The 15,345-nt window shown below is 40.8% G+C and overlaps 2 protein-coding genes across 2 annotated transcripts; one reads left to right on the top strand and one right to left on the bottom strand.

Annotated features, from left to right (window-relative positions):
• Positions 1-692: 692 nt before the first annotated feature.
• LOC138967371 (GTP:AMP phosphotransferase AK3, mitochondrial-like) lies at positions 693-7,237 on the top strand. The gene is made up of 5 exons (XM_070339903.1): positions 693-1,041; positions 1,449-1,568; positions 2,051-2,223; positions 2,969-3,087; positions 4,364-7,237. The coding sequence occupies exons 1-5, from the start codon at positions 897-899 to the stop codon at positions 4,476-4,478; spliced, it is 672 nt and encodes a 223-aa protein (XP_070196004.1). The 5' UTR covers positions 693-896; the 3' UTR covers positions 4,479-7,237.
• A 2,320-nt stretch (positions 7,238-9,557) lies between these two features.
• LOC138967370 (serine/threonine-protein phosphatase 6 regulatory ankyrin repeat subunit B-like) lies at positions 9,558-11,895 on the bottom strand. Its single transcript, XM_070339902.1, has one exon. It carries the CDS (start codon positions 11,546-11,548, stop codon positions 10,370-10,372), a length of 1,179 nt encoding a protein of 392 aa, XP_070196003.1. The 5' UTR covers positions 11,549-11,895; the 3' UTR covers positions 9,558-10,369.
• Positions 11,896-15,345: the final 3,450 nt, after the last annotated feature.

Below are 15,345 nucleotides of genomic sequence, written 5' to 3'. Positions count from 1 at the left end.
CCGGCCTTCGTCGAAGATTGCTTGGCCAAAATTTCAATCAATTTGATTGAAAAATGAGGGTGTGACAGTGCCGCCTCAACTTTTACAAAATGCCGGATATGACGTCATCAAAGACATTTATCAAAAAAATGAAAAAACCATCTGGGGATATCATACCCAGGAACTCTCATGAAAAATTTCATAAAGATCGGTCCAGTAATTTACTCTGAATCGCTCTACACACACACACACACCCACACACACACATACACCACGACCCTCGTCTCGATTCCCCCCTCTACGTTAAAACATTTAGTCAAAACTTGACTAAATGTAAAAAACACACACAACAAAAACAAACAAAAACACACACACAAAACCCGCACAAAATAACACAGAGAGTATCTTCTTTCATAGACAAAACGAAATATTCACGAGAACGTCGATCTTATAGTCTTTACTATCATGAGTGGACAGACTATATAAAATACTTCAACCTCTCTTATTCTTTAAAAAAAATTGTTTATTAATTCACATTTAACTTTTTCAGAGCTTGATGCCATACATTTTTTAAATTTTTTTTTTAGTATACATAACTTCTCAAGAGTTTCATGAAAATTCCCCCCAAAAAGACAGATGCCGGAATAGGGATATATCAGTTTGCTATTTACCCAAGATGGTACAAAAGAGAGTCCATACTTGGGATACAATTCCGAAAGTTAGGAAAGTTTGGTGAACCAGAGCTAGGCCAAACAAATTTATCACTACACTTCACGCGAGTACCTTATCAGCTGAAGCTTGTGCAAGTGGGTCAGTGTGGTTTTCTCCTTGGAGCAAATAAAATTATTTTAAGTGAACGGAGTTTCGTGTCCTTGCTCTTGATTGACATTGCCGTGTGTTTTCAGTCAAAAGGCACGATGATTTCCAAATTTCTACGAGCTATCATCATGGGACCGCCTGGTTCTGGTAAAGGAACAATTGCGTCTCGCATTTCCAAAGACTTCGCTATGGTTCATCTCTCCAGTGGGGATTTGCTCCGAACACAGATTTACGACATGACAGGTAAGGACACTTTTGTATTTGTGATCGTGTAGTCCTTTTACGTAAGTTCTTCCCCTACAACACTACACGTACAGGCACATGCCAGTAACAGCTAGCCACCTGTCAAAAGAGCCTACATGGTGAATCTCTCCCCCACCCACCCACACACACACATCTCTCTCTCTCTCTCTCGCTTCCAGAGGTTTGGCAAGGTTTTAATGATATTATTCTCAACTGTTATTGATCACAGTCGCAACGTTCTGCAGATTTAATTTTTTAAGGGTGAAAGTAAATTGATTTGTCACATTAGAGGATATTTCACTCAAATTTGTCAAAACATCAGGATTTTGATTATTACATGTTACATGTGTAGGGCCTGGGTATATGCAAGAAGCAGTTTGACACATTTTTGCTTTTTGTCATTGCAGAATTTGGTCTACAAGCCAAGGCCTTTATGGATGAGGGAAAGTTGGTGCCAGATGAAATCGTAACCAGCATTGTGGTGGATGAACTGAAGAAATATGAACACGACAGCTGGCTTCTTGATGGTAAATTTATAGCTTTCATTAAGTTATATATGTTGTGTAGCTGCTCTGAACATCTACACATGACAGCCGTGGTGTGTGTGTTTGTGCTTGTTTGTCTGTCTGAGCATGTCTGTCTCAGTATTGTTTCTGTCTGTTTGTTCATCTGTTTGTGTAATTTACTCAACAGCTAAGATCCTGACATCCATGTCTTTGTTGTTATACATTGTATTTCTTTGACCTGTGCATGCATGGACTGAGTTGTTAAGGGAGAGATGGCAGGTATCGAAAGTATGACGTTGCTTTAGAACATCAGGAATGAAGTTGAAGATACATGCATACAATCAAATAATACATGTTTGTGGAATTTAGATGCCTGAGAGTGAAATAAGAACAGAAAACTTTTGAAGACAGATTTTGTTGATGTGCATTTTGTGTAATGAATTTCACGACTGTCAGAGAATTAACCATGCATACCCTGAAGTAAAATGCTTCGTTCTCTCCAGGATTCCCAAGAACAGTAGAGCAGGCGAAATCACTGGAGCATGACGAGCCTGTGGATGTGGTGCTCAACTTGCGCGTCCCGTTTGACGTCATCCTGGACAGAATCAAAGGCCGCTGGACTCACCCCAAAAGTGGACGCATTTACCACACAGAATTCAATCCTCCCAAAGTAGCTGTGAGTTAGCCTTCATTGTTATTGTTCTTGGTAAATGCACACTCACGTAAAAGGCAAATGTGTCCGTCAAATGATTAATTAATAAATCAGTCTGCGGTGTTGCTGGTCACAGGTTCAACCCTTCATTAGGGCAGCCTGGGCACCAAGCTCTGGGAACCCGCTGCCGAACTGCGGAAGACTGCGGACTTCATGGCAGCCACTGACCTGAAGATAAGACGGCCATGAATATTGAACGCAGAAGAAGAAGAAAATTAGGAAAGGGGAAAAAAAGGCATAATAGTTATTGTTTTTGTTACTCAACAGTTGCAACTTTGTGCATTGATTTCTATTTGGTGATTGAGCCGTGGATCAGGGCAGGAAGAGAAATTTGTGCAAGAATTTTTTTTCCAAACCAGACGGGTAGTGCTTGTAATGTCTATGTGTACGTGCTAAGCAAATTTACTAACAATGCTGCACAATTAACAATCAAGCCACAGCAAGACTAGTGGTTGGTGACACGTACAAGCCCATGAACAAAACATGCCTTGTCTCTTAAAGATGACAAATAGCCCACAAGTGGTAGGGTAAAAAAAAGACACTTAATAAATGTAAAAAGAGAACTAGCTTGAAGAATCAATGTGTTTTAAGATGAAATGCAAAGTCCCTCCCCCCCCCCCCCCCCCCCCATTGCTTTAGTAGTCACATATTGATTTAGTTTGGTTGATGTTTGAGCTTTTTTTGATTTTTAACATGTTTATTTTACAAGGGTGTGGATGACGAGACTGGTGAGCCTTTGAGTCAGCGAGATGACGATAAGGAAGAAACTGTACGCAAGCGACTGGAACACTATCGCCGTCTCACACATCCTGTCTTACAATTTTACAGGTAAAGTTTGTTTGAAAATCCTATTGGATAGTTTCATGACTACTGTTCTTTTCATTAGCAGGTCAGGTTTTAGCAACCAGTTCAGCTTTGTTAAGATGCTGATTTCAATTTGATATCTAGTTTGTTATTTTGTTTTGCATAAAAAGACTTGCATGATGAACAGCAGACAAAAGTTGTGGTGACTGCAGTTAGCCATTTTTGTATACTTTCAATATATCATACAGATAGAACAGCCACTCCTGCACAACTTGTCCAAGTCAAGAGACATAAAGTCCAAATACATGCAGATGCCAGATAGAATGGCTCAGATTCAAGTTTGCATCCTTCCTTTCCATTTTGCAGGCAGGCCAAACGTTTATCATTGCTTTTTGTGTAACTTATTCTTTTAACCAAAAATATTGCTTAAAGAATTCCTAGAACTTGTGCCTGAGGCAAAGTGTTTGAGGTGGAACTGATGTTAAAAGTACATCTGGATTTACTTTGAAGTTTGAGGTGCAGAAAGAATTTGTTATGTGGGATACATTTGGTTTGCCTAAATTCGGGCATTAAAGGTAAAATTTCAGTGCTGCCATCTCAAGTTTGTCCAGAAGACATCTGAAAAAATAGAGAGTCATTGACATCATCGATTCTACGTGTATTTGTGTCTGGGTTTGAGAACATGTCTGTTGTGTATTTGTGTCTGTGTGTGTGTTGTTAATGACTTTAAGTCTCCGTGTGTGTGAATGAGTGTATGTGCGCCTTGGGTCGCCTGTTGGTGAGACATGTGCGTGTTACAAATATTCGTATTATTATTATTATTATATGAGTGTGCATGAGTTGTTAATGCGAAAGAATGTGTATGAGTGCGCCTTGAGTCGCCTTGTGGTGAGATATGTGCGCGTTATACATTCTCGTATTATTGTTCTCAAATGAAATTGATTTTTTTGTTCTTTCTTCTGCAGCATGAAGTTACATATATTGGACTTCCCAATAAAAGGATCGTAGAACCCCCATTTTAGGACACCCCCCCCCCCCCCCCCCCCCCCCCACAATTTAAGACTCCCTCACTTTTAAGACCTTTATTTCTCGGATTTTCTGTTCATAATCTCTGTAAATTTACCTTCATTTTAAGACTTTTTAAAACCTGTTTTTGTCAGATTTTATCAGGTCTTGAAGACGGGTTTTCACTGTAAATATTGCTTTGGTCTCAGTTCTCCCTATGAAAAACAAAGTAGGAGAGGACACTATGGACTGCTTAAAGGACGTTATTGACGCATTGATTAAAACTGTGTTGCAGGAACAAGGGAATGGTGGAGGAGTTTACAGGGAGCTATTCCAACGAAATCTGGCCAAAAGTGCACCAGTTTATGTCGACAGTCAAGGAACCAATACAGTACACACATTACGAGTAAAATGTTAAGTCATTGTAGATTCAGAACAATGCTGGGTTATGTTCTGCCTGCTGTTCTGTATTAAATATTTAGTTTAATGGTGATCCATGTGATTTTCCCGGTTCAAACAGTAACTGTAGTTGTACATATTTATTGTGATATGTGAGTAAAAGTATTTCAAAAGGTATGGGAGTTTATTTTGTAATGAAAATTGTGCAAAGGGACTATAATAATACAGAGCAGTTTTATCACAAATCCTGTGAATCAAAGTACATGTACATCTTACGTATGTATTATGAAGCTTCTCACAAGGAAACAGTCGATTGCCTATTTCTACAGTAGTTACTGAGTGTTTTTGTTTTGGTTTGGTTGTTATACTGGGGTTTGAACACCAGTGATGCAAACAGGGAAACAAAGTATTTAACGAGACTGACGGAAGAAGTCGATTCATGTTCTCCATGTTTTGTAAAGACAGACTTTTATTTAATAGACGAGTTCCGAAAATAACTCTGTCGGGTTTGTATGGGTTGTGAAAGAGTGAATGCCCTTGCTTTTTACTCGGACAAACATTGGAGGGACCAATCACTAGCAAGGGATGTGTCCCGAAACATGTGTGAAGTTAATTGTCAGAGGAAAAGCAAGGGTATTCGATCACTCTTTTAGAGCCGGTACAAACCCGAAGTAGTTATTTCCAAAAATTGTCTATTGGCAGTACAAATCATTACTTTGCGATATAAATAATTGCGCCAGCCAATTTAAAAACAAAGTTCAAGGTGCTAAGTGATCTTGGCAATGAAAATAGTATGGTAATGTTTTAAGTACTGACTTTATTTTTTAGTCCACATCTTCCTTGTTGAATCAGTGTCATAGGAATGAATATTATTTCTGTCTGCGATAAAGGATGCACAACTATGCGCTGTTATGAAAAATGATGCGCGAATAGTGTAAGTGTGCCAAAAGTATGAATGCATGATTTTTCATCTCATACAGCCATACTGCTATTACTGTGTAAAGGAGCTTAATTTTTGTTAACTTGCCTGCAGTTGTAGTATTACTTGAAATGAATGCCTGAAAGGTGTTGAGTGAAGAATAACATACATGTTGTCTGGTTTGAGGGCGAGTACATTTAGTTTTAGGTGTTCATTAAATGAATTGAAATATGTGTACATAGCCATCAGTATCTCACTAGTTGCATAGTGCTCTTGTCCTTCATGATTGGATGAAAATAGTTGTTGTTTTTGTTCCTCATATTTTGTTTTTGATGTAAGAAAGGCTTGCATCATTTTATACTGCACAGTTATAGACTTTATCATACCTAAAGTCAAGTACCGGTATGTAATTTTTCCCATTATATGTTCATCCGCACCACTTTTCATCATACCAGCTTGTAAATGAATAATGCTGTACAAGTAGGATGTATGTTTGAGGGGTATAAGAGGTGATGGTGTGCTAGGGAAGTTGTTTGTTCACTGGTTTGTTTTAGTTTTTGTTCAGTGAAAAACTACAAAGTGTTTTTATACTTTGCAGTGTATACCCTTGTTGATTGCTGATACACAATCTGTTAAGCTCATTACCGGTATCTTATTCCAGTGACTTTTATTTGTTTTGTCGTTTTGCTAAAAATGTTGACAGACATTTGACGACCAATCGTTTTAGCAACATCTGAAGAAGGCAGCCTCTTAAACATTTTTTTAATTTATTTTACTTTTGGATGGTGAGTGGGGCTACATGTTTGCCACTAGCATTTTTATGACCGATATGCTTGCCACTGTCGGTATGGGTTCGAACCCCGGGTTAGCGAGGGTTTTATTTCCCAGAGACAACTAGTGGGGATGTTCGGACTCCGAGGAGAGCCTGCACATATAGACAACTAGTCTATATGTGCAGGCTCTCCTCGGAGTCCGAACATCCCCATGTGTAAGCATGAGCATGATAAAGATCCCAACTTGACAGTGAAAGACTCAGGGTTTGAAAACATGAATACATGTACAAGCAGAAAAAAATAGGAGGTAGCGCTATACTCTATGGAAGCTCACTTTCCCCAGTGAGAAAACTACCCGAGTTTTCATTAATAATCTCATAGGACTATATATGATATATTATTCTTATCATTATATATGCGGTACATACACCAAAAAGATATGTAATGTATTTACTACCACCTTAGCTGAGTAACTGGGTTGATTTCTACTGTATTTTTTTGGAAAGATTTGTACAAGGGTTTTTGTCTGCAAAGGGTTTTGTCCTTGCTAATTTAAAATATTTTGTTTTAAATCATTCAGTTCTAAAATACACAGAGTGTATTTGTCCAATGTTTTACTCTGCTCAAAGTATGTAACATATCTTGAACAGAATCGGGTGTTTGTTTCCAGGTTATGTTAAAATTCTTCATGCCGTTATTTCCAAGTAAGAGTTGCTCATTGGCTGTTTTTTTACACTGTTTAAAATAGGATGTTTTAAAGGTGTGTTGTTTTTTGTCTTCACATGTTGTATTGAGTTGATTTTACTCTGTAGAAAACCAGTGATGGGTGGGTGAAAGGTAGTTTGAAGGGTTGTTCGTTTGATATCTGACCGCTCAGTATGCTGTTATTTAGACGATGGAAAACAAATGGTTAGAAAAGCATTTCTGTACTACATGTACAACTGTAACTAATATGAAAATGTGTTTTTAGAATCTGATTTCTTCAAAGTAATCTTTAGTATATCAGCTATCCTTGGAAGTGGATGTTTGTGTTTTAACACCTTTTCACAAATCAATAAAGCAGTAAACCAAATAATAACTCCCTTGTCTTTGGTGTGAGGTTATTTTCTTGTGAATGCTACAGTGGAACCGCCCCCTTCCAAGATTTCGAAAAATCTGAGAAAATCAGGTCTTATAAAGGAGGGAGTCTTAAAATGGGGGTAATTTTACAGAGGATATGAACAGAAGGTCTTAGAAAACAGGGTCTTAAATTGGGGGGTCTTAAAAGGGGGGTTCCACTGTACTACCTAAGGAGAGAGAGAGAGAGAGTGTGTGTGTGTGTGTAGTGCTTTGATGATACCTAAGGATTAATCTCTTGTCTGCATGAATTCAGGTAGGAAAGATATGTTACTGTGTGTAAAAACAGAAAAATAAACAGAAAAAAGCGAACAGGAAATTTTACCATTAAAATTTTCTCTGTATTTGCCTGAACAAAATTAATTAAATTTGACTATAACGCAGCAACACTCTTGTTTCTAAAATCACACAAACACATACAGTCGGAATTACTGGTTATAACGTAGATCGGTTATAAAAAACGCTCGCGCTGGACCCGAGTACTCTTCAGACTGGCTCGCTCCCCCAGTATGAAAGTTTTTGTCTTGTGCACGTTTAAGACCAAGTGATTGCTCTGTGTGAATTACAGGCATTCCCTTTGCTATATAAATACATTGCATGCGAGCCGAGGACGTGCATGGTGACTGGCCTTTCTCTTTTATTTGATCACAGTGAAAAATATACTGCCGACCCTCTTCATAACTTAACAATATAAATGTTTGGAATGCCTGTGGTGTGAATGTTGGTTTCTGACCAGAAATGCAGATCTATCTCTGGCCGATTCATAGATTCAACCTACAAACTGCGACCTCATCTGTGATCAGATGGCCAAGCAATGCGTGAAATCTTTTATTCTAAAGCCTTATGGCTCGTTTCGACAAGCATTAAACGGATGAAATTAACCACATGCAGTTTATTCTTCAGAAAAATGCACACAAAAAATGGGTTGGGTTCGGTGATTTGTACATATAACGTCTTCCTCACGATAGATTCGCTGATTTGTCTTATGAAGCCGTCATCAACACGAACACAATGATTGCAGAAGCAAACTCTGACCTACACGACCGAGACACAAGACTGATTATTTCACAGCTGCAATGTGAATAGAGAACAAAGACGTTTTGGGTAAGCTTACTCACGTCAGGTCTTCACTGACAAGCTAGGAACAGACGGAAAATTCCGAACAAAAGTAAATGACGTCAAAGTCTCTTTGCGTGTAACTTTGTCATGACGTCTTTTTGTGACGACAGTATCCGCTGGCTGGCTGTTCTATCAGGCTGCCTGTTGCTCCGTGTGAATTCCTCCCACCGCCAAGTCGTTTTTGTGGTTTATTTCGCATTTAGGTCCCAGGTAACATTATGAAGTTTTAATACGATCAATCGAACCTATTATCAAGTTAGTGTATCAACTTTTGAACGAACTGCGCCCAGTAGTTTCCCAGCAATAAGCTGTTAAGTCGAGACAGACACACACACAATTAAAGTCTGTTGAGCCCAAGTACTAGCGTACTCGGGGATAAAGTACATTTTATTTTTTCACGGCCAGCGTTGTTCTTATTTATCACTAAAAATTATTCGTTTAGAACGTAATCGGTTATAACGTAGATAGATTATAACGTATATATTTGTCGTTCCCACGCCAGAAAAAGAACCAGTTATAACGCAGATCGATTATAACGTATATATTTGTTGTTCCTACGCCACGCCAGACAAATAACCGGTTAGAACGTATTCAGACATAATAAAGCAAATCAGTTTGTTTTATTGACTCCTTGTTTTTGTTTGCAAATTTCGAAAACAGTACTTTAGTTAAACAACAGGTTTTTACGATAATAAAAAAAGACGTACATGTTGCAATTACTTTTCTTACCTGGATCCTCTCTCTCTCTCTCCATCTGTCTCTCTCCCCCCCTTTCTCTCTCTCTCTCTGTCTCTCCCTCCTCCTCTCTCCCCCTCCCCCCCCCCTCTCTCTCTCTCTCTCATGTCCGATTATGACAGTACCCTCTAATGAAAAGTTCAAAGATAGGACGAATATGACGTATGCAACAGAAAACAATACTTATTTGACCACATTTTACCATAAAAAGGGGGAAACCGGTTATAACGTATTGTTTTTTCTCATCTACGTTATAACCAATCTAACCGATTATAACGTAGACCGGTTATAACATATAAAAATACAGTTTCCCCTGAGCTACGTTATAACCGATTCCGACTGTACTTCATGCTTAAATAAAACATGCAGACTACAACTTTACCATCTCACACATGCATGGATCCACAATATTTGCACACTTCTTGAAATAATTTTATGAGTAATTAATTTTATTTTTCTATTGTTTACAAAGCTTTGCTTTTCTAAACAAACTTTAAATCAAAGAAAGCTTTGACATACTGCATAATGTCTTACTATTGACAGTTTCTCTTTGAAACTGACAGTGGCATCAATTTCAACTGCAATTTTGGAGAAAAGAAATAGTTCTTTCAAAAATTGATCCAATTCACCAAATAAAACTTAAGAGTGAGCACTACAATCATTATCAAGTACAAATCCTTTTTTACCAAATGTTTCAAAAATCTGATTACAACACTTCAACAACAGCAGATATGAATGTTCACTTATGACGCATAGTCACACACACACACTCAAATTCAGTCATAAGCATACATGTACACACACAGGCATTCACACAAAAATGTTGATCAATTATACGAAATAAAAACAATTATCTATTTCCTTCACGATTTAACTTACAGTTACACACTTGAGCATGATGAGCTGACCGCACCTGATAAAAAAAAGTTATACTGTACTGCACATCAACAGCATGCCCAGAATGCATAAAAGAATTTACCCCATCAGCTCTGTCTTGACTAAGAATCAGAGCTTGCCTACTAATGCTTATTATCACGCCTCTTAGTCTTACACATAGATCTGTACAGGTTTCTCATTCTCACAACACACTTGAGGATTATTTACACTTTTAAGTACAGAAGATAAAAACCACCAGGAAAAAAGAGAATAAAAACATCAATCACTCAGTCAAGATCTCACAGGAATTTTCACTGCTGCCATGTGAAAGGTGGAGGGACAATTTGAATAGTAGAGATGCCCTTCAGAGGTGTTTGAGAGCAATAAAATCTTTCAATGACTTCGGAAGAGGAAGCGTAGGAATGTCATCATGCAAGGTAAAGCCAAGGACGCTGCGGATCTGTAAACAGCAGAGCTGCTTCAAGGACCGTGGGTTGGTGGCCACATACTGTATCAGTTCAGAGAGTTCTGGTGATGCCACCGTCACTCGGTTCCTTTCTTCCAGGGAGATGTGACAACCAGCCTCAATTATCAGGCGCACAAGTCTCTCCTCCGCCCTGTTCACTGCAAGATTGAAGGGTGTCTGGCCAGAGTTGTTCCTCGTGTTAATATCCGCATTGACTGTGACGAGGAAACGAGCAACATCAAACTTGTTATAGTAGACGGCAAGATGAAAGGGGGTATAGCCGTTGATGTTGACTGCGTTGATCTGCGCACCACGCTCGTAAAGCTTCTCCGCGATTTTCAGATATCCACTGCTGCAGGCTACGTGTAAGGCTGTCTCCGTGTCGCTGTTGCACTGATGGAGAAGAGCCCCAGCGTCCAGGATAACGCTCACAACGTCACCGTACCCGTAGCAAGCCGCTGTGTGCAGGGCGGTCCAGTTATCGCGATCTGCTCTGTTCACATCCGCACCGTTGCTGATCAGCGTTTCACAGACCTGCGTGTGGCCGAGGCAGGTAGCTGCGTGAAGCGGCGTGAAGCCATCAATCTGGGCCATGTTGACCGAGGCACCTCTAAGGATAAGAGTCTCTGCTGCAGCGTTCTGTCCGTAGGTAGCCGCCCAGTGGAGAGGGGTCCGGTGGTCGCTGTCACGGCTGTTTACATCCACGCCCCTGTCCAGCAAAGATTTCAAGCACTCCACGTGACCATGCGACGCTGCCAGGTGGATGGGTCGACGCAGCCACATGTAATCGGTCAAATCAGGCTGGTACGGGTCACCCCCATGGTCAAGGAGCAAGGTGAGAATTCCGTCCCTGCCCTCCACTGCAGCCAGGCAGATGAGAGTGTTGCCGCGACTGTCACACCTCGGCTGGACTCCTTCCTCCGTCACCAGATATTGGACGGTGTTGTAGTCGTTGTTGAGGACGGCGTCCAGGAGTCTTCCGTACGGGCCTTCTTCGTCGTCATCATCGTCTGCAGACTTCAGCATGTTGGACCACATTCGGGGACTGGTAGGACCACCGCCACTGCGCCCTGCCATGCTCAGTCTTGGGTACCCAGTCTTGTCCCACAGCTACCACTTCCTTCACTCAACGCCAGCAAACATGTCAGCCGAAGAACTGTGATGCTATGCTGGGATGTTGCAAAGTTGTGGAGTGTGTGTGCAGACGTCAGAGGAATGTTGCAAAACTTCGACGGCTGGATAAATCAGTCCTAAACTTGGCTGCTGCTTTGCACAAGAATTGCAAAAAAATGTCGCTCATGTACCTGAGTTAAGATCTTTGTTCAAACACGGCTGAACATGCAATTTGCTTGAATATGAATCCCGGTTTGAAGGTAATTTCTGCTTCTGCTGCAGTTTGTTGACAACCGAGGAAAGGACAGGGGCGTTCACTCTACGCTCTGTTTCGCGGTTACGTCCCTTTGTACACTTACGTTTGTGCCCCCAGTAGCTCAAGGGTACCGTACATAGTCGAACAATTTGGGTTCCATTTAGCTCAGGGGTATCGCGAAAACGACGTGTTCTATTCAGTTCAGAGGTATTATACCCATGGTGCGGGAATACAGAAGAAGAATAGGCAGCCAAGGTGTCAGAAACTAGTGTGTGGTTGGGGGGATGTCTAAAACAGAGGGACATGGAACTCTGAAAGTTGGGTTCCTAGTCAGGCATGGGAATTCCAAAATAGAAAAAAAACCTCTGAAAATAGGCCAAGGTCCAGGGGCCGCCTAGGCCCCGGCGGGGCAGAGCCCGTTGGGGAGACCAGGGGGGCGAAGGAAAACCAATTTGAGCATTTTAGACCAATATTTTGATAGTTCTTGTTTAAGCAAATAATGGATAGAGAGACAATAAGTATACATATAATTTAATTTACCTTTTTATTGCCACGAGTTTTATTTTATTTTCGCTGAAACGTAATTTCCTTTTTGCGATTTCGCGGACAATTCCCATGCCTGATAGCTCAAGAGCACTGCATTAGCAGACTATACAAATTGTGCGCCGCCTGGTAGCTTATCCCGGGGTCTTGTAGAAAAGGGGTGCCACATTGGAAGACACATAATTGTGCCCCTTTTAGCTTAGAGGCACTGTAGAAGAAGAACAATATTTAGGTTGCCGTTGGCTTAGGGGTACCATGCAGATACGAAGACAAAATTGTGCCCCTTATTTCCTGGGGGCACTGTAAAAGAAGAAAAAAAGTTGGGTTCCCATTAGCTTAGGGGTAGCACATAATTATGAAGACACAAAAAATGGTGCTCCTTGTAGCGTAGGTGTACACTATAAAAAAAAACACACACACCATATTTGTGTACCTGTTAGCTTAGGGGTACCACACAAAAGACGGAAAACTGATGTCTTCTCCTGAAGAAGCTCAAAGCGCAGAGAACCTCTTGTCATCGTGTGCAGTAAGAGGATCATCTATTTTACTTCTCAATGTGTATCCCACACAGTTTCACTCATATGTTTCTATCTATTGATACCTTTCATTTCTTCTTGTTTTTGTGATACATGAGTTTTTCAATACTGAATTGTCGGATTACCCTTAGTGATACATCATTGCATAAACAAAGTATGACCGATAGAGGGAGAGAAAGAGAGAGAGAGTGGAGTATGGGAGAGAAAGAGAGCGAGACTGAGAGTGGAGCATGGGAGAGAGAGAGAGAGAGAGAGAGAGAGAGAGAGAGAGAGAGAGAGAGAGAGAGAGAGTGGAGTATGGGAGAGAGAGAGAGAGAGAGAGAGAGAGAGAGAGAGAGAGAGCGAGAGAGTGGAGTATGGGAGAGAGAGAGAGAGAGTGGAGTATGGGAGAGAGAGAGAGAGAGAGAGAGAGAGAGAGATAAAAAAGAAAAAAAGAGTGGAATATGAGAGAGAGAGAGAGAGTGGAGTATGGGAGAGAGAGAGAGTGGAGTATGGGAGAGAGAGAGAGAGAGAGGGAGAGAGAGAAAAAGAGAGTGGAATATGAGAGAGAGAGGGAGAGAGAGAGAGAGAGAGCCTCGGAGTGGAGTATGAGAGAGAGAGTGGAGTATGAGAGAGAGAGAGAGAGAGAGAGAGAGAGAGAGAGAGAGAGAGAGAGAGAGAGAAAGGAGTATGAGAGAGAGAAAGAGAGTGGAGTATGAGAGAGAGAGAGAGAGAGAGAGAGAGAGAGAGAGAGTGGAGTGTGAGAGAGAAAGAGAGAGAGAGAGAGAGAGAGAGAGAGAGAGAGAGAGAGAGAGAGAGAGAGAGAGAGAGAGAGAGAGAGAGAGAGAGCATCCCTGCGCTTAGAACTGTACCCACGGAATACGCGCGATATAAGCCTCATATTGATTGATTGATTGATTGAAGATGAGTACATGGAATACAGAAAAACACACAATATGCACAGCTCGCACGAAGCATTTTGAAAAACACTTGTGACCTGACAAGCTGTGCGCGCAAGCGACCGGCAGGGCACAGACATTTGTGCATGCAGCACTATGACATGTACCTTGGAAGAAACAAGAAAGGTCGGTCAGACTTTACCTACTTTTGGGATCCATATACAATCGAGAACTAACTAAATGTCTGATGATATTCTTAACAAACCCATGGACACAAGGTATCCGATGATATTAGCGCATTTGTGCGCGAGAACACACACTGACAAACATTAATGAACTCATTGTGGTCGTGCATTATTTTTGTGGGCACACATCAATCTCTCTCTCTCTCTCTCTCTCTCTAAAACCGATTCAAGCTCAGATGTGGGTTTGCACACGTAAGCACACACACACGCACACACACACATACACACACACGGGCACACACATACTCATCAGCAAAGTTTATTAAGGACAGAAAGTTACACAAACACACACACATGTACGCACACATACAGACAGACAGACACACACACACATCAGCAAAGATTATTAAGGACATAAAGTCTAAGATAAATAGTATACAAACTTAAAAACACAAGATTTCTCTTACGAAAATGGACGGTCGACATAAGATACTTACACCTAATTGCTTTTAACATAATTGAGTTTTCCAGCAAGTTCAAATAAGTTTATAACACACACACACACACACACACACACACACACACACACACACACACACACACACACACACACACACACACATACATTCATACACACATTCACACGCCTAATGCTTCATAGACATAGTACAATTATTCACAGACTGTTTATCAAATATTGTCAATGCTGTCAACTTTCTTTATTTGGTGTTTAACGTCGTTTTCAATCACGAAGGTTATATCGCGACGGGGAAAGGGGGGAGATGGGATAGAGCCACTTAAAAGTACTAATCAAAAATTTGCTCCAGGGGCTTGCAACGTAGTACAATATATTACCTTACTGGGAGAATGCAAGTTTCCAGTACAAAGGACTTAACATTTCTTACATACTGCTTGACTAAAATCTTTACAAAAATTGACTATATTCTAAACAAGAAACACTTAAAAAGGAGAAACAGAATCCGTTAGTCGCCTCTCACGACATGCTGGGGAGCATCGGGTAAATTCTTCCCCCTAACCCGCGGGGGGTCAGTGTTGTCAAACTGTGATAACAAAACATACCTCAAACAGAGGTGCACATAATTATGGCACTCATTTGCTAACAAATCTGTTGCGTAATATGTTGTTCTTATTTATGTCTACAGGGGCGGACGAGGGGGGGGGGGGGGGGGCACAGGGGGCACGTGCCCCCCCCCCCCCCCCCGAAAAAAAAGAAAAAAAAAAAAAGAAGAAGAAAACAAGTCGCGTAAGGCGAAAATACAATATTTAGTCAAGTAGCTGTCGAACTCACAGAATGAAACTGAACGCAACGCAACGCAGCAAGACCGTATACTCGTAGCATCGT

The sequence above is a fragment of the Littorina saxatilis genome, linkage group LG5 (genome assembly GCF_037325665.1).
Source record: "Littorina saxatilis isolate snail1 linkage group LG5, US_GU_Lsax_2.0, whole genome shotgun sequence".
NCBI lineage: Eukaryota > Metazoa > Mollusca > Gastropoda > Littorinimorpha > Littorinidae > Littorina > Littorina saxatilis.
Note: the sequence above shows the minus strand (reverse complement) of the source record. Positions and strands in the feature narration are given on the sequence as shown.